We start from the raw sequence: 19,146 nt of genomic DNA, 5'->3' as shown, positions 1-19,146 counted from the left end.
TATTATGTCCCGGTTTACAGTGGCTCTGTGATAACCTCGATCGCAGGTGTAAAAGTAACCTAGGGTCGCAGCTGAGGTGAATTTGGGATGTGAAACCCCGAGCACAGGATCCATGCATTCTTTAGGTACGCGACCCTGAGGCACCTTGAAGTCTACTGAATTCTATTGTAAGTCTCTAGACCGCCTCTGTGGTCTAGTGGTAGAGCGCCCACCCGGAGAGTGGAAGGTCGGGTTCGATCTCCGGCCGCGGCATACCAAAAGACGTTAAAAGATGGTACTTCTTGTTACCCTGTCTGGCGCTCGGCATTTAGGGGTTAAAACAAGGACTGATCGGCTCGGAGTCAGTATACTGTGTCTGAGTGGGGTATTCATGTTAAACTGCGGCATGGTATCTCAGTGATGTTGAACCCCATTTCACCTCACCCATCTTTAAGTCTCTATGCACATGGGATTGGAAATAACAATCATTTGCAGCTACGTGAAGCACTGAGTATTCTATTCTGTATGAGCAACGATCTGTGACATGAGCACTCATGGATAAACTACTTGACACACTCAGTCTGACTCCAATTTTAATGAATGCAGGAATACGGCTCCTTACAATCAAATTGTGAATTCGGTACGCACACAAAGACATCGAGATCGTTCAAGGTTCATTTCCTAAAGTGTTTTCTGCATGTACATCTTCAGTCAGTCAATGGATGTGATGAAAGATTGATATTTAGTTTGTTTCCACTTCTTGAAAAACCCAAAATTTATGCTCTACTATTTGTCTAGGCCTTAGTTGATTAAAGGCTGCTGTAAAGTTGCGATATAAATGTTGTTTTCATCAGAGAGAGTGTTTTCAAATCTAATACTTTTGTGCCATAAATGAAGTACGTGTATGACAGTAAATAGAAGCGATGAAACACTTTCCACATTCAATAGAAATCTCTGCAAAAAGTGGGATAAATCGCTGACTTTCTGTGCTGGCGATAAGGTGCCTCACTCTGGCAGTGTGGGTTCGAATCCCGGACCGGAATCCGCCCAAAAACGTACGAGAATATAACCTTTACAAAGAAAATGTTATCCCAAATATAGCATTTGTGACATTTGACCAATTTCTAAATGGCATTGTGTGTTCACATTCAATAATTGTGAGGATGTTAATCAAGCATGTACAACTTTTTATGAACAACTTAATGAGCAGCTAACACTCTGTATCCCATTTAAAACTGTTACTATCAGACCTAATGATAAGCCATGGTTTGATTCAAATATAAGGAAAGAGTGCAAGAAAAGTGACAGATTACGTTAAAAGGCGAACAGAACCAAAACCGTACCCGACAGCATTTTATAAAAGAAACAATGGACTAGGGTTACTAATATGAAGTATTATGCTAAAGAAACTTTATTATGCCAATCTTGATACTTTTTTTCTTAGATTAACATGTTAAAAAATACATATTCTTACTGAAAACAATTGCGGCATTTAGTAAACCAATGTGATGCGACTACCTTCATCCCGCCGCTTGAGTTTGATGTAAATGAAAGCACAAAGGTTAAACGAATACGTTCAGTCTGTATCAACACTGTATGATGAAAATGCACGTTTACCAAATAGCAGATGTCATAAAAGGTTTACATTTAAAGAAACCATCTCGTCCCGACAGAATGAACTTTACACATGAACTTTGATTTAAATGAATTCAATGAATGAGGTCGTGTGTTTATTATTATATATGTCTTTAAAAACATGCGTTTATCCCTCAAAGTGAAAAGTTGCTAATGTCACGCTACTTATTAAGGAAGGCATCAAATTATAGACCTTCACGTATAGCACTCATCAGTTGTGTTGGTAAAGTATTTGAAATAGTTGTTTACAAGAACTTGTTTAGCTGTTTTCATGCAAATAAGCTTTTATATAAGTACCAGTCTGGTTTTCAGGCGACATTCAACTGTACACCAGTTAATCAAAATATACCAGCAGATTTGTACAGCCTTGGATAACAAAGAAAGTTATTGTATGTTTTTTGTTATGTTTTAAAATGGTTTTGTTGGGATGGTTAGCCAGTTATATAAGCGATCATAGTCAAGGCGTCTTTGTTGATGGAGCTACTTCCAAGTTCAGAACACCCAGTGCTGGCGTTCCCCAGGGGTCAGTGATTGGTCCTTGTTAATTAGGAGATAAACCTACTGTGTTTTGAAATTTGATGTAGTCCCACTGTAAAGTAGATACCTGTTAATTTTTATTTTGAACCGAGTGCTTTAGCGCTCCGTTCCAAACTATAATAAAGAGGTATCTACTCTACAGTGGGACTACATCAAATTTCAAAACACAGTAGGTTTATCTCCATTCTACCATGACGGCAACAACGCTTTGAAAACGGTGCTCTCTTGCAGTGAACACAGGCACACAGGTCCACAATCTTAGAACATTCCAAAAAGTGGTCACGGGTAATTATGTATGTAACAATTATTACTAAAGTTCAAGATTAAAAACACCATAGTCGTGAGTAGTTCAAAATAAGTGTTCAAAACACATAGTTTTTCAAAAGAAGTTGACAAATAACACTCCCAACTTAGTCCAAAGACAGATGTTTTAATTTCTTCCAACTTGTCGTACACTGTTGAACATTGTGGACTGACTGTCAATTTTTGGAATTTTGCGAGAGAGGTCATTTCTTGGAAATCGAACATGCCATCATTTCTATTGTAGGGGTGACAGGTTGTAGAAAAAGGTTTTAAAATGCTAATCGAATATATTTCTACAACAAACGTTTTGAATTAACATTATGTTATACATTTAACATGTGTAAGTGTTATTAGTTAGTTAGCAATTACCCCCAGTAAACAATAATAACATCAAAATAAACGCCTCTCCACCCCGAACTTGAATGTGGCAGAACTTGACCTACATCACGATTACTCACACCTCGCAGTTGTCAATGGCTGATAATCTTGTGTTTACATTCTCCGTTGCAAGTTAAATTAAGCAAGATGACAACCCCGAACTATGATGTGGTTCAACATTAACCTGTAGATTTACTGGGAATGATAGAGCCTGCTGGTACAATATGATTACCAATGGAACTGAGAATGACTGAACAGCCGCTTTTTAGCCTGCAGACGAGCCGGACATTTTTACACAAGGTAGGGCCTATCTCAGTATCTCAGTATCTCAGCTATATCAGTATCTCAGTATCTCAGTATCTCAGCTATATCAGTATCTCAGTATCTCAGTATCTCAGTATCTCATCTATATCAGTATCTCAGTATCTCAGTATCTCAGTATCTCAGTATCTCAGTATCTCAGCTATATCAGTATCTCAGTATCTCAGTATCTCAGCTATCTCAGTATCTCAGTATCTCAGCTATATCAGTATCTCAGTATCTCAGCTATATCAGTATCTCAGTATCTCAGTATCTCGGCTTTATCAGTATCTCAGTATCTCAGTATCTCAGTATCTCAGCTATATCAGTATCTCAGTATCTCAGCTATATCAGTATCTCAGTATCTCAGTATCTCAGCTATATCAGTATCTCAGTATCTCAGTATCTCAGTATCTCAGTATCTCAGCTATATCAGTATCTCAGTATCTCAGTATCTCAGTATCTCAGCTATATCAGTATCTCAGTATCTCAGTATCTCAGCTATCTCAGTATCTCAGTATCTCAGCTATATCAGTATCTCAGTATCTCAGTATCTCAGCTATATCAGTATCTCAGTATCTCAGCTATATCAGTATCTCAGTATCTCAGCTATATCAGTATCTCAGTATCTCAGCTATATCAGTATCTCAGTATATCAGTATCTCAGTATCTCAGTATCTCAGTATCTCAGCTATATCAGTATCTCAGTATCTCAGTATCTCAGCTATCTCAGTATCTCAGTATCTCAGCTATATCAGTATCTCAGTATCTCAGCTATATCAGTATCTCAGTATCTCGGCTTTATCAGTATCTCAGTATCTCAGCTATATCAGTATCTCAGTATCTCAGTTTCTCAGTATCCCAGCTATCTCAGTATCTCAGTATCTCAGTATCTCAGCTATATCAGTATCTCAGTATCTCAGCTATATCAGTATCTCAGTATCTCAGTATCTCGGCTATATCAGTATCTCAGTATCTCAGCTATATCAGTATCTCAGTATCTCAGTATCTCGGCTATCTCAGTATCTCAGTATCTCAGTATCTCAGTATCTCAGTATCTCAGTATCTCGGCTATATCAGTATCTCAGTATCTCAGCTATATCAGTATCTCAGTATCTCAGTATCTCAGCAATATCAGTATCTCAGTATCTCAGCTATATCAGTATCTCAGTATCTCAGTATCTCAGCTATATCAGTATCTCAGTATCTCAGCTATATCAGTATCTCAGTATCTCAGTATCTCGGCTATATCAGTATCTCAGTATCTCAGCTATATCAGTATCTCAGTATCTCAGTATCTCGGCTATCTCAGTATCTCAGTATCTCAGTATCTCAGTATCTCAGTATCTCGGCTATCTCAGTATCTCAGTATCTCAGTATCTCAGCTATATCAGTATCTCAGTATCTCAGTATCTCAGCAATATCAGTATCTCAGTATCTCGGCTATATCAGTATCTCAGTATCTCAGTATCTCAGCTATATCAGTATCTCAGTATCTCAGTATCTCGGCTATATCAGTATCTCAGTATCTCAGTATCTCAGCTATATCAGTATCTCAGTATCTCAGTATCTCAGTATCTCAGCAATATCAGTATCTCAGTATCTCAGTATCTCAGCTATATCAGTATCTCAGTATCTCAGTATCTCAGCTATATCAGTATCTCAGTATCTCAGTATCTCGGCTATATCAGTATCTCAGTATCTCAGTATCTCAGCTATATCAGTATCTCAGTATCTCAGTATCTCGGCTATATCAGTATCTCAGTATCTCAGTATCTCAGCTATATCAGTATCTCAGTATCTCAGTATCTCAGTATCTCAGCTATATCAGTATCTCAGTATCTCAGCTATATCAGTATCTCAGTATCTCAGTATCTCAGCTATATCAGTATCTCAGTATCTCAGCTATATCAGTATCTCAGTATCTCAGTATCTCGGCTATCTCAGTATCTCAGTATCTCAGTATCTCAGCTATATCAGTATCTCAGTATCTCAGTATCTCAGCTATATCAGTATCTCAGTATCTCAGTATCTCAGTATCTCGGCTATATCAGTATCTCAGTATCTCAGTATCTCAGCTATATCAGTATCTCAGTATCTCAGTATCTCAGCTATATCAGTATCTCAGTATCTCAGCAATATCAGTATCTCAGTATCTCGGCTATATCAGTATCTCAGTATCTCAGTATCTCAGTATCTCAGCTATATCAGTATCTCAGTATCTCAGTATCTCGGCTATATCAGTATCTCAGTATCTCAGTATCTCAGCTATATCAGTATCTCAGTATCTCAGTATCTCAGCTATATCAGTATCTCAGTATCTCAGTATCTCAGCTATATCAGTATCTCAGTATCTCAGTATCTCAGTATCTCAGCTATCTCAGTATCTCAGTATCTCAGTATCTCAGCTATCTCAGTATCTCAGTATCTCAGTATCTCAGTATCTCAGCTATCTCAGTATCTCAGTATCTCAGCTATATCAGTATCTCAGTATCTCAGTATCTCAGTATCTCAGCTATCTCAGTATCTCAGTATCTCAGTATCTCAGTATCTCAGCTATCTCAGTATCTCAGTATCTCAGCTATATCAGTATCTGCATGGTGTGACCTGTCAGTTTCAAGATTTCATGAATTCCAAGCCAGAGTGTGAATGGAATGAGACATTCGTGGACCAGACGTAGTGGGTGTGTATGATTTTCTTAATTGTGCGTGTTCTGAAATGAATTTCATCAAGTTTGACTTCAATGATGTCGGGACATTGTTTTCGTGTTTTTTTCGAATGGACAAGTGTTTTCTGAGTGATGGACTTTCAAATACTCTTCTGCCAAATCCTTGGGATGGTGGTTGACGGAGAAATCGACGAATACGTCATGTTGTCATGAATAAAGTTTTTTCAAACAAGTTTTATATTATGTTATATTTTACTTACACTGTCGGTTGTTTCAATGATAAAATAAACTTAATTGTTTCGATTTTGGTCACCATAGAACATTTCCCTGACAGTTTCATAAACATTTCATCTGTATGCAAAAGATATGCCTTCGTTAAATCTTTTAATGTCATCATCGAAGGAGTCAGGCTTGCGGCCTAGCCAACGACCAAAACATTCGATATCAAACTACCGTATTTCCTCTATTTGACGCTTTGCCATCTATTAATTTCGCGAGAGTCCTTGACTCGGCGTGTATTAGAAACCTGGCTGGTATAAGAGACCCAGCGTGCATAAGAGGAAATATAAATGCATTTTACAGTTCATATGGGGGTGATCGATCGGCAGCCATTTTCTATGAATCTATATGTAGGCTATCTATGTATTCATACGCACGTTTTTGGTTTTGTTTTTGGGGGGTTTTTTTGTGAAAAGGCTTAATATATTTGAAAGGGGTTTCCGTAGCAAAAAGGAAACCCCTTTTTAACCAATCAGAATCAAGCATTCTTCAATGTAATGGTAGAATTCATTCTATTCTGATATCTTATGATGTTCTAGACTCTTTGCTGATGACTCGTCCCTGGGTATTTTTGCAGCTGATAGCATTTACATTGATATGAAATGCAACTTTGAGTAAATGAAGTGTATAGGGTACACAGTGATTAGATTAGTACGATCCGGACAACACTGATCATGAATCAGTACTATTCTCGTTTAGAAATGATACAGAAATGCTAAATTTAAATGTTGATGGTGTTAAACATACAGACGGTTGAAGCCCATTTACATCTTGGAATAACTTTTGTTAGGGTGATCATATTGAAACAGTTGTAAAAAAGGCGTCAGGAATGTTAAATTCCGCGCGGTTGTTAAAGTATATATTATGCAGAGACACACTAAGTAAAATATCACACACGTGACCACATCTCTAATACGCATGTGAATTGTTGGATGGGTGATCAATAGAGAAGATAAATGACTGTAAAAGCAATATTTAGATGATGCATTTAAATGAGCTTATAACTACAATATGCATAGATTAATTCATGACGTATATATAATAGTAAATAATGATATCTCAAAAAGATATTAAATTTAATTAATTGTATCATCTAACTACTTAACAGTTATTAAACTCAATACAATTTCATGAAAGTAAGCGAAAACTGAAGAACTCGATCGTTTACGACCGGCTGACTTGGTTGATGCATGTCATCGATCCCAATTGCGTGGATCGATGCTGATTATATCAATCACTGGAATATCAGGTCCATACTCGATTATTTACAGACAGTCGTCATATAGCTGTGATATTGCTGAATGCGATGTTAAACAACCAACCAACGTTTAGAATATCCATGGCGGACAATGCTTTAATATTAGATATAATCCAGCACCGAATTCAGAACCATCTTAATTCTTTTAATAATCAACATTATTAAAGTCCCTAAGTACTGCTGAATCGTATGTATCTTATATAAATATCCCCGATGTCTGAAGGACTTGGATGGCGACTGGACAAACACATGTCTCATTAATTGAAACCATGTGTGTGATACACAGACGCTAAATTCCATCCTGTGGGAGACCGCCTCTGTGGTCTAGTGGTAGAGCGTCCGCCCGGAGAGCAAAAGGTCCGGCGTTCCATCCACGGCCGCGTCATACCAAAAGACGTTAAAAGATGGTACTTCTTGTTACCCTGTCTGGCGCTCAGCATTAAGGGGCTAAAACAAGGACTGGTCGGCTTGGAGTCTGTATACTGTGTCTGAGTTGGGTATTTATGTGAGCGAGCACTATAAATCGGCATCAGTCCGGACTGGTACAAACACACACACGTACATGCACGTCGCTCTATAATTGCAAAAATCTTGGACGCGACGTTAAACCCCATTTCACCTCACCTCACTCACACCCTGTTGGGGAAAGAAATAAGAGCGTTAAGACAAATTGAGTTGAGTGCCCTTGTATTGACGGTTGGCTGCACATAAAGCTCAGTCAAGCGGCCTTTCAATGAATGAGACTAATACCAGTAGTTGGACATGACTTCCCTATCAAGCATACACTATTATTAAAACTCTTGCTGATAGTGATAAAAATTATCGCCACCTCATATCGAAAGTAGTTTATATAAATATGGATTTCGATTGATATGGCTGTCTGAAGACGTGAGATGCATCTCATCCTGTATGGTAATCGTCAAAAAGAGATTTTAGAACTCCTTCTTTCAATATTGGCATCACTCACTCGACGCTTCATCTAACTGTTATTATTCTCAGTTTAAATCTTTTCTATGTGTGGAAACGTATTTAACCCGTGACAGTTTGGCTTCAATTCGTCCAATCAGAGGTAATCGTGTGCGTCTGCTGAAAATGTCAACACAGTCAGTGCCGGTGAAAAACTGTTTCAAGTGCGAAACGTGCTTATACGCACTACTACATTTGCACTGTTGGACATGTTTTCATGGGGGTGTTCCATTGGGTACCAAGGGCTCGGCTCGTTTATTCATCTTATATAGCCACCCTCCAACGTCGGCACTGTCAGTAATGTCTGTCTCGCCGCCGGCGATGGTGCTGGCTGAAAACGCCAATGAAGCTTGGACAATGCGATGTAGTGGAGACAGATGCGGCCTTACGTTCTTACGTGGTAATATGCATTGAAGATCATGAACATGAACGAGAAAGTTGGTGCATAGTTTTTTCTTGGTTTTGGTTGTTGTAACGACGCACTCAGCAATATTCCAGCTATATGACGGCGGTCTGGACCACACAATCCAGTGATTGACATCATGAGCATGGATCCACGCAATTGGGATACGGTGACATGCATCAACCAAGTCAGCGAGCCTGACCACCCGATCCCGTTAGTCTCTTACAACAAGCATAGTCGCCTTTTATGGCAAGCATAGGTTGCTGAAGACCTATTCTAACCCGGATCTTCATGGGTATGGGTTAGGGTTAGGGTTGATATCTTTGTTTTTAGGTCCAATAGAAAAGTGCCCAAAAGCCAACAATAACCGCCAAACATAAACACTGGGACGATGTTATTTTTTAGATAACTGCCAACAATTAAAATCTATGAGGAAATGGAGCAGATGGCTTCATCACTTATTTTCAGTGGTTCATTCACATACTTTCCACGGCTGTTTGCCCTTTCGCCAAGTGGAATCTGTTTCGGCAGAAAATCTGGGCTTGTTATTCTCTTGCGTTGACAATTTATATATATTTGCAGGTTTGCGCGTCAGACAAGCCTAGCTTGGTGCCATTTTTGTATTGGAGTCTATAAGTCATAACCTGTGAGTTGGACCTGTTTTTGACAAAACTCCAGAAAACCGAGCAACTAAACTACAGTATCAATAAAAATGGAATCGTTTAAGAAGGACATATGCTATCTACAAATCTATATTTTTTCAGATCGACACGCAGTCCCTTGTGACACTCTCAGTGTCACTGAACCACATCAAGCTTAATAGATAACAATTCAATTCAGACCATTTTAACAGCTTTGAAAATGTAAATAAACATTTTAGATATGAACAATTTGTAATATTTTGATACTCCTCCAGTTTTACTTTATCATCGAAATGATCGAACTGCATAATGATCATTGTTAACACAATATCTGCAGCAAAGGCAGCACTTGACAAATCTGTGGAACCTCTTCCTATTCAATACAGTGATCATACGCCTGTCATTAACCACTCCCTATTCCATGCAGTGACTATACGCCTGTTATCAACCACTTCCTATTCAATACAGTGATCATACGCCTGTCGTTAACCACTTCCTATTCCATGCAGTGATTATACGCCTGTCATGAACCACTTCCTATTCCATACAGTGATTATACGCCTGTCACGAACCACTTCCTATTCCATCCAGTGATTATACGCCTGTCATGAACCACTTCCTATTCCATACAGTGATTATACGCCTGTCATGAACCACTTCCTATTCCATACAGTGATTATACGCCTGTCGTGAACCACTTCCTATTCCATACAGTGATTATACATCTGTCATGAACCACTTCCTATTCCTTACAATGATTGTACGCCTGTCATCGGCCACTTCCTATTCCATCCAGTGATTATACGCCTGTCATGAACCACATCCTATTCCATACAGTGATAATACACTTGTCATGAACCACTTCCTATTCAACACAGTGATAATACGCCTGTCGTGAACCACTTCCTATTCCATACAGTGATTATATGCCTGTCATGAACCACTTCCTATACCATCCAGTGATTATACGCCTGTCATGAAGCACTTCCTATTCCATACAGTCATTTTACGCCTGTTATCAACCACTTCCTATTCCATACAATTATATAGTCTGTCACGAACCACTTCCTATTCCATCCAGTGATTATACGCCTGTCATGAACCACTTCCTATTCCATACAGTGATTATACGCCTGACACGAACCACTTCCTATTCAATACAGTGATTATACGCCTGTCATGAACCACTTCCTATTCCATACAGTGATTATACGCCTGTAATGAACCACTTTCTATTCCATACAATGATTATAGTCTGTAATTAACCCCTTCGTATACCATGCAGTGATTATACGCCTGTCAACAACCACTTCGTATTCCATACAGTGATTATACATCTGTCACGAACCACTTCCTATTCCATACAGTGATTATATGCCTGCCATGAACCACTTCCTATACCGTCCAGTGATTATACGCCTGTCGTGAACCACTTCCTATTCCATAAAATGATTATACGCCTGTCATGAACCACTTCCTATTAAATACAGTGATTATACACCTGTCATGAACCACTTCCTATTCCATACAGTGATTATACGCCTGTCATGAACCACTTCCTATTCCATGCAGTGATTATAGGCCTGTCGTGAACCACTTCCTATTCCATGCAGTGATTATACGCCTGTCATGAACCACTTCCTATTCCATCCAATGATTATACTCCTGTCATGAACCACTTCCTATTCCATACAATGATTATACGCCTGTCGTGAACCACTTCCTATTCCATACAATGATTATACGTCTGCACGAACCACTTCCTATTCCATACAGTGATTAGAAACCTGCCATGAAGCACTTCCTATTCCACACAGTGATTATACGCCTGTCGTGAACCACTTCCTATTCCATACAGTGATTATACGCCTGTCATGAACCACTTTCTTTTTCATACAGTGATTATACGCCTGTCGTGAACCACTTCCTATTCCATACAGTGATAATACGCCTGTCATGAACCACTTCGTATTCAATACAATGATAATACGCCTGTCATGAACCACTTCCTATTCGTACAGTGATTATACGCCTGTCATGAACCACTTCCTATTCCATACAGTGATTATACGCCTGTCATCAGAAACAGTTTACCAGAGAACTAATGACAAGAAGCATTCATAGTAGGTAGACATGGCTTTTCTGTTGAAAGCCCAAAGCATGACTTTCTCAACTGTGTTCAAAGCATCACCTCTTAAGGACATTTTAACTTGACTTACTTTTAATATTTGATTTGATTTAAACAGTTGATTCTTAAATTATTAACACACTTTTTACAAAATAAATCAAGATTTTAACACCTGGTTGTGTAAATGTATGTTTAGGCACTGAGAATGATATGGTGGTATACTCGCAAGGAGTTGAAGTTATCATCGCTAGTTTTGTGTCATCACATCCATAGCCCGAAATTTATGCAATCCTTGTTTAATAATTAATTGGTTAATTTAATGTTCTTAAAGTAGTTCTAAAAGTAGAAAATGTTATATGATTCTAGCTATTGCATTGTGATGACAGAACAGGTCTTAATATAAATAAGTTGTTTCACATGCTGAAGTACAAATCGTTGACATGTTACTGATGTGACTTTGAATGGTTCAACAATGGTTCAACAATTGTGAGGACAATCATGGGCTTGTGGGTATCTTCCATACACGTTTCAGTATCGTATCCTAGGGAAATACTGAATATAAACTAAGCATGACAATAAAGATCTCAAACGTAATTTGAAGCTAATATTCCACATAAATAACTCATGAGTGTCAGTGAGTGTATTTACACTAGCATTCTTTGTGTTTGTAATACGCTATAGATTCAATAACAGATGTGATGACAAACACAACTGGATGTGTGTTGGAATTAGCTATAGATATGCACCAAAGACATGTATTGATTGATCAGTTGCTGTGTCTAATTAAGAATTGACTTTCACTTTGTGTGAGTTCATTGGAGTATGAACCTTCATAGAGTGGGGGCCAAACTACACGGTGGTTGGTCTATGAAGGTTCATACACAAATGAACTCACACAAAAGGAAAGTCAATTCTTATAATTCGGATTTCGAAAAGGGTTTTAAACTCTAGATTTTTGTGCTTGATACAGCTGACACAAAATATTCATCCTTATATAAAGGTAGATACTATTGTTGCTTAGTGATCTTAAAGCTGCATTTGAGTTTATATACATAGTAAAAGTATGTTGTATAAATTATGATTGAATAATGTGAAAGGAAGATCTTTCCAACTTGTTAAAACATGTCATATGTCAAATCATGTAATTCTATGGCAGATGGACACACTGAATTTTTTAACTTTTTGAGCGGTGTAAATCAAGGTTGTCAACTATCTCCACTTCTATTTTCACTTTAAGTAAATGCTGTAGAATTCCCCGCTGCAGATGGAGACCGCTGTATTGACTTGGGTTTTGTCATATTTTTGCAATTTTTGCTGTTTGCAATGGACACGGTATTATTTGATAATACAGTTAACGGTCTGCAAACGAGGCTGAATGGTCTGTCTATGTGTTGCAGAAAATGGAACCTCACTGTGAATATCATTCAAACTAAAGTATTGTTTTCAGAAAAGGTGGTAGATTAAGAAAATATGAAAAAATGTTTTCTGATAAAAGCCAGATGGAAATTGTTTCCTCATATAAATATCTTGATGTACAAGTTTCAAGTAGTGGTTCATGGTATGTTACACACACACAAATGTCATTACAAACTATGAAAGTGTTCACTGTCATTGTCAATTGTGTTGCATATTTTGTTATGTAAAATTATTTCCAGTTCTTTCACATGGCTCTGAAACGTGGGGTTTTCATCCACCACCCGATACTATTCCTTTTTTTTTGATAATTTCTATATACAAATTCTGAAATTCACCCAATAGAGTGGCTAAGGGTGAACTTGGCACTTTGTTCTTTTAAAACAAAAAAATATCTGAAGATAATTAAATATCGGATTAGATTATCATACCAAAAGGAAATAGTATTTTATCTCAAGTATGTTGTTTTCAATATTACTTTAAGCAGAACTTGGCAGACGATGTTGGGCCAACTATGTAAAGTGTTTACTGTATGAATACAGATATGGATATGTTTTGCAAAACCAGGATGTTGGTTGTATTAATTCTTTATATATGACTGCTTTTGAAAAAAGATGCATTGAAATAGATAATCAAATGTGGTTTAGTCTTAGCTTGATATGTATGGGTCATTAATAAAGAAATTGTTTTATCTTTGAAGAATATTTATCAATGTAACAATTCCTATATATAGAATAGCTTTGACAAAGTTTAGATGTTCTAATCACAGGTTAGTGATAGAAGGCAGAAGATTAAAGGTTTTGTCCACTTTGTGTGATTTGTGTTTGTGCCATGTATAGAAGCAGAATTTCACTTTTGTATGATTTGTCCATATTGTAATCATTTGAGAAATATATTGCCCAAATATTACATTGTAAACCCGACTTATGCTAAGTTTGTTCAGCTAGTAATAACAACACACCAAGTTTCTTGCTATGAAAATGCGATGAAAACAACTAAGATTACTGTTAAGAGCAGCATGGCGTTCTTACGAAACAAACATCAATGTATCATCAATGTATAAAGGGCCGGTTGCCCCTTAACTGCAATACACACACTCTCTCTCTCCCTCTCTAATACACACCTGTGTTGTGACAGATTTCTTTAATTCCGATATATCTACATAAGATCATTACGTTTTTACTGAAGAAGATTTGCTCTGAACACAATGAGCCAAGACTTTGTATGAATATGAGTAGTTATTGATTTTGTACCACGTACGTACTACTAATATTAGAGCCTTCTTGCTCCAACTTTGCATCAAGGTGTGGATTTAATCAAGGATCTTATATTGAATCATTGACTCCTAGAATACAAAGGTCCTTCTCTAAGAAATCCTGTCAATACAAAAAAGTTTGAAAAAAATCCTCGTTAGTGAATACAAGAACTATTTTCTGCGAGAAACCATTGTTCAAATAAGAAAGTAGCGGCTTAATAACTTCATGGTAAGCCAATCATTGGATTTAAGGATTGAATCCTTGTTGAATCGATGTAGGGGGTGAAAGAAAAATATAAGGTAATTGAGAAATTATCTTTAACCCATTATAATTATCGATTCTTATGTCTAGACATGTCTGCAAGAATGTATTTGTAATAATATTTATTGTAACTGTCTTTTCATATCTGTCTTGAGTAAAATTACGTATTCCATATACCAGCCAGTGAATATGTCCGAACCTTAGCGGGTTAAAACAATCCTTCTCAAGGTGCCTTATATCAAGAGTGTCCCTTATATCAAGTCGAGTCAGCTTCATGTGGGAGGAAAGTCTAAAGTGATGTGACGGAAACAATGTGTTTGCCACTCATGCGTTTACGTTCGATCCGTGATTGGCCAATGCAGCTGATCCAGGTACTATAAGAGTAGAAGTTGCAGCGCTAGGAAGTAGTGTTTGAGGAAAACCGTTACTGACCACACAATATAGGATTCTGTCTGAAGTAGAGAACAAAGAATGATTCTGCTGATAACCCCATTCCTCTTCTTTCAAGCGGTGTTCTCAAAGAACTCTGTGGTTTCCAGACATGTGTATGCAAGACTCATCCCTCTGGACAACCTTAGGGCGAGTGAGACACCGACCAGCATCAACACGTCGGAGAGTATGCCTGAATGTACGACCTTCTGTGCATGGGATGAGGCCTGTGTTGCTGTGATGCATCATGGTGATCAGTGCTCCATCTACAGATCATCCCTGTCTCCTTCGAGTGTTTCCCTTCCCGGCGCCAGATGTTTCATCAAGCAAGGAGGTTAGAAATAACAGACTTGATTTTATATTTGGTGTATGTGTTTTTTTAGGTCACCTGAATGTTAAGTGACTTTTTTTTATTCCGCGTTGTTTGCAATTCGATTTTCTGGTTGTCTATCGATCAGAGGTTAACTTTCACTGCAAGGCATATTGCGATGAAAGTTTGTTTGAGTAACGCCAGATTTTGAAAATTGTCAAAGTGGTAGTGATAATTATTGTAGCCATATTGTCGATGTCATCTTTGCCCACCGTGTGGGAAATGTATTAATGATACTTCAATTCAAATTCGTTCAGGGCATCATGATTTGGACTCAACATGATTGATATGCCATTTTTATCTTTTTCCTAGAATACGTTACACACAAAAAAAATCAGCTCACTCTACATATTTGTCATAATAATAAGGTTGACGCGTCATATTTGTTTATTTGTTTATTAGTACACAATCCAGGCGAACCACTTAGCCAGTTTACAATTCAGACTGTACTATTGGATTGTGTGGATGAAAAAAACGATGACACCAGCACATCCTGCCCACCGATTTAAACAAATGCCACTACAGAGATAATGTAATCGTGTCTGGATTTGTACCATGTATTTGTCCTGTGGTTGAACAGAATAATCGGGATATATTTTTGTCATGATCTAGCACTATCTTTGAGCATCATATGTAACCCAGGGCAAGATGGTATAAATGGTCAGCTTCTATACTACAATCGTAACAATGTATCTGACAACAAGGTGGTGTGCATGATCAACAGCTTCAAATCAACTGATCAAATATAGCGACAATACGTCAACTGCAGTTGTTGGGTCCCCACTTTCCGTAAGGAAACCGCTGCATTCGGCAGCTTCGCATATATAAATGCGCGCACGCGCTAGCGTGCTAAATTCCGTTAGCAGAAATTTTTGAGTGAAAAGCGAAAAGGACCTAAAAAATAAGGGGGCTGAGAGTTTTATGACAAAAAGTAAAGCCGTGGTGTCGACTCCGTGTTGTTTGTGGGCGGGATCATTTGTGTCTGAACATGTGACATTTCTCATACGGACACGTTACTACAAACACCACAACCCTCGTAGTACTTTGCACAGCTGGCAAGACTTCTAATTTTTGTCACTTTTCTCATTTACTTTTCATGAATGTCTGACAGTAGGATTGTGTATGATGATTGGTATGAATTGTGCAGGGATAAGGGGAGACTTTTGGACTGGTTAGAGGATGTAGGCATGATAGGACAGTTTAAGGGCCTTGCTGTAAGTGTGAGAATGGTGTGAATAGCAGGAGGAGGGACAGCAGCAGGGTATATGTGGCGGTGGAGCAGATAGAGGTGTCATCATAAGATTTCAGTGAAGCGTTCTTCCTGGTTTTATAATTCTAACTTGTCCATTCCTGACATTTTGAAAATTACTTTTTATTGGGTTTACAGGTCTAGTGAAGATTTTGTTAAAGTTAAGTTGAAGCTTGGTTCTGATCACACTTTGGTTGATTGGTACACGGAGGTTTGTTTGAAAATTTTGGAAGGAGAGAATGACTCTATTTGGGGGACCTGGGGTAGAAGTAGAAATTGAAGAATCAAAATTTTGGAATAAAGTTTCACAAGGGGAGGAGAGTGGGTGGTGTTTTGGTGTTTGGTGGGAATGAAACAAATTCTAGCAAGATGTATATCACTGTTGGTGAGAAACGAAATTGCGAAACATTGATCCCACTTATTAAAAGATAGATTAAACCGGGATCACTCATTCATTTGGACGGTTGGAAGGCTTATGACTGTTTGGAATCTTTGGAGGGGATGGGGCACATACATCAAAAGTTAACCACAGTGTAGAATTTGTAAATTCAGAAACAGGGGCATGTACAAATAAAATAGAATCAATTTGGAGAGTGGTGAAGGCATCTTGCCTAGGTATGGCACGTATAAAGGACTGTATGATCCTTTTATTCAGTCTTTAAGTTCATCAGCCGTGTTTACAGTCCAGTGCGTGCACCTGACTCAGATAAAGAAAATGAGGAAATGGATGGATCAACAGATCTTTTCGATCAATCAGCGTCAGCTGAATCAGAATTCAACGCCTCACTGAATCTGTTTGATTAAGTGAGTAAGGAAACATTCTATGAATATGCATATGCATTCATGAATGAACTTATCGTAGTGCGATTTATTTGAGCAAATCCAACGCCCTTTACCCCGTTTCTACCTTAAATTTTCACCACCACCCGACGTCTTTTCCTTTAAACTTTCGACAGCGTTCGGTAGTGTAGAAAACAATTCCTCTCGCTTCCACCATAAATAACGAAGTGCGCATACGTGGAACGTTTGTTGTTCGACAACTTCCGTAAAAACGTAAAAACGTTCGTTCCGGTTGGTGACTCAAATACTGCAGTCAAATTGAAAAATGTTGCTCATTCACAATTTCTAGTCATAAGTTATGATCTAGCACTGATCTAGCACTGTCTATATCCTCAGCTCTGCCACATCCAGACCCATGCCCCGTGTCTCAAGGCTACACGTCAGTGCTGTCCCCACGCCTGTGTTACAAGCTTCACATGACCATCTTGAGTTGGACAGACAGTCAGGCCCGATGTGAGAGTGAAGGCGGCCGCCTGATCATCCTCAGTACAGACGAGAAACACGCCTACATTCTGACACAAGTGTCGCCTTACCTAGCTCGTAAATATGTTGTCATTTAAATAGGCGATTGCAAGTTCGATAAATTTAAATTATTATTATGAAGAAATATTTAACTTGTTTTGGTTTACATAAAAACAGGTTTAACCACCCCTCCTCCCTCCTTCCTTGTGAACCTATCCGACCTCTCAGGCAAACCCATTATGAACCTCCACAGCCTCATACACGTACATGAACTGTTTGTTTGTTCAAAGAGTCCATCTCTTGTAAACAATTTTGTAAATCAAGAGATTTGAAAAGAGTGATCAAGTTCAAGTTTTTCTACAGCCCCTCACCAACTCACCACGTGACAATGAGGTATTGCAGATAAAAAAGTGTGTTTTGTGAATCTGATTCAAGATGTGTTAACGGTGTACCTTTTTTTTGCAGCGTATATTGGTCTGAAATCTGATGGTGGCTCCAAAGTCTGGACTGACGGTTCGACCTACATACCCGGAAAAACTGTCATCTTCTCTGGGAATTGTGCATACATATATAAGTTGTTAATCGGGGGCTATGTTTGCTATTGGGAACGCCAGTCCTTGTGTGAAATACCTGTGTAAAACACATACGTAGTGTCCTCTATCAGCATCTCCTCCAAGTGAAATACACAGTCACTATGTATTGTAGACGTCCAAGGCAATGTGTTCATACTATGACGTCACACTCTGTATCCCATGGTTTTAGTTAAAGTGTAACTCGGTTTCAGCCTATTAATCTCCGCATTATTTCATTCAAACCCACGCAATTCAAAATCGTAGTGTGCACCATTCTTGGAGCAAATCACAACCATACATCGTTGCAATGACGTTCGAGATTTTATAACAACGTCTAGACCTAAACTGGAAGGACTTGGAGAACAGTCGCTATTTTTAAGGATTTGATTAATGAACACAATACTTCAATGAAAAAGTCCATGCTGTTGCAATATAAATTACTTCCGCACTTTTCAAAATATTTGACTTGATACAACTGTATCCTAACGCGTTACGATAACCTTAATTCCAATAATACCATCGGGCCTTTAAAACCGTTTAGGCAATCTTTTCACCACGCAGACTTATTGCTAATGGCACTTTGGCTGATCATTGGCTAATCACGCACAATATCATCCTATGGTGACATATGCTCTGCCTGTACATAATTGGATGAGACAAATCAGTGATTGATAACCCCATGAGTCAGGTCGAGATTCCAGGAAGCAATTAGTCAGCTGTGTTTCATGCTACGTTGAGGGCGGTCGGGTAGCCTAGTGGTTAAGGCGTTCGCTCGGTCACGCCGAAGACCCGGGTTCGAATCCCGACATGGGTACAATG

The 19,146-nt window shown here is 38.4% G+C and overlaps 1 protein-coding gene across 1 annotated transcript; it reads left to right on the top strand.

Moving 5' to 3' along the window:
* The first annotated feature begins 14,876 nt into the window (after window positions 1-14,876).
* On the top strand, window positions 14,877-18,530 carry LOC139457732 (C-type lectin domain family 7 member A-like). The gene is made up of 3 exons (XM_071239080.1): window positions 14,877-15,168; window positions 17,630-17,833; window positions 18,221-18,530. The coding sequence occupies exons 1-3, from the start codon at window positions 14,877-14,879 to the stop codon at window positions 18,391-18,393; spliced, it is 669 nt and encodes a 222-aa protein (XP_071095181.1). The 3' UTR covers window positions 18,394-18,530.
* The last annotated feature ends 616 nt before the right edge of the window (window positions 18,531-19,146 follow it).

The sequence above is a fragment of the Haliotis cracherodii genome, unplaced genomic scaffold, assembly GCF_022045235.1.
Source record: "Haliotis cracherodii isolate W230 unplaced genomic scaffold, xgHalCrac1.p SCAF_12, whole genome shotgun sequence".
In the NCBI taxonomy this organism is placed as follows: Eukaryota; Metazoa; Mollusca; class Gastropoda; order Lepetellida; family Haliotidae; genus Haliotis; species Haliotis cracherodii.
This window is presented reverse-complemented; position numbering and strand designations above follow the sequence as displayed.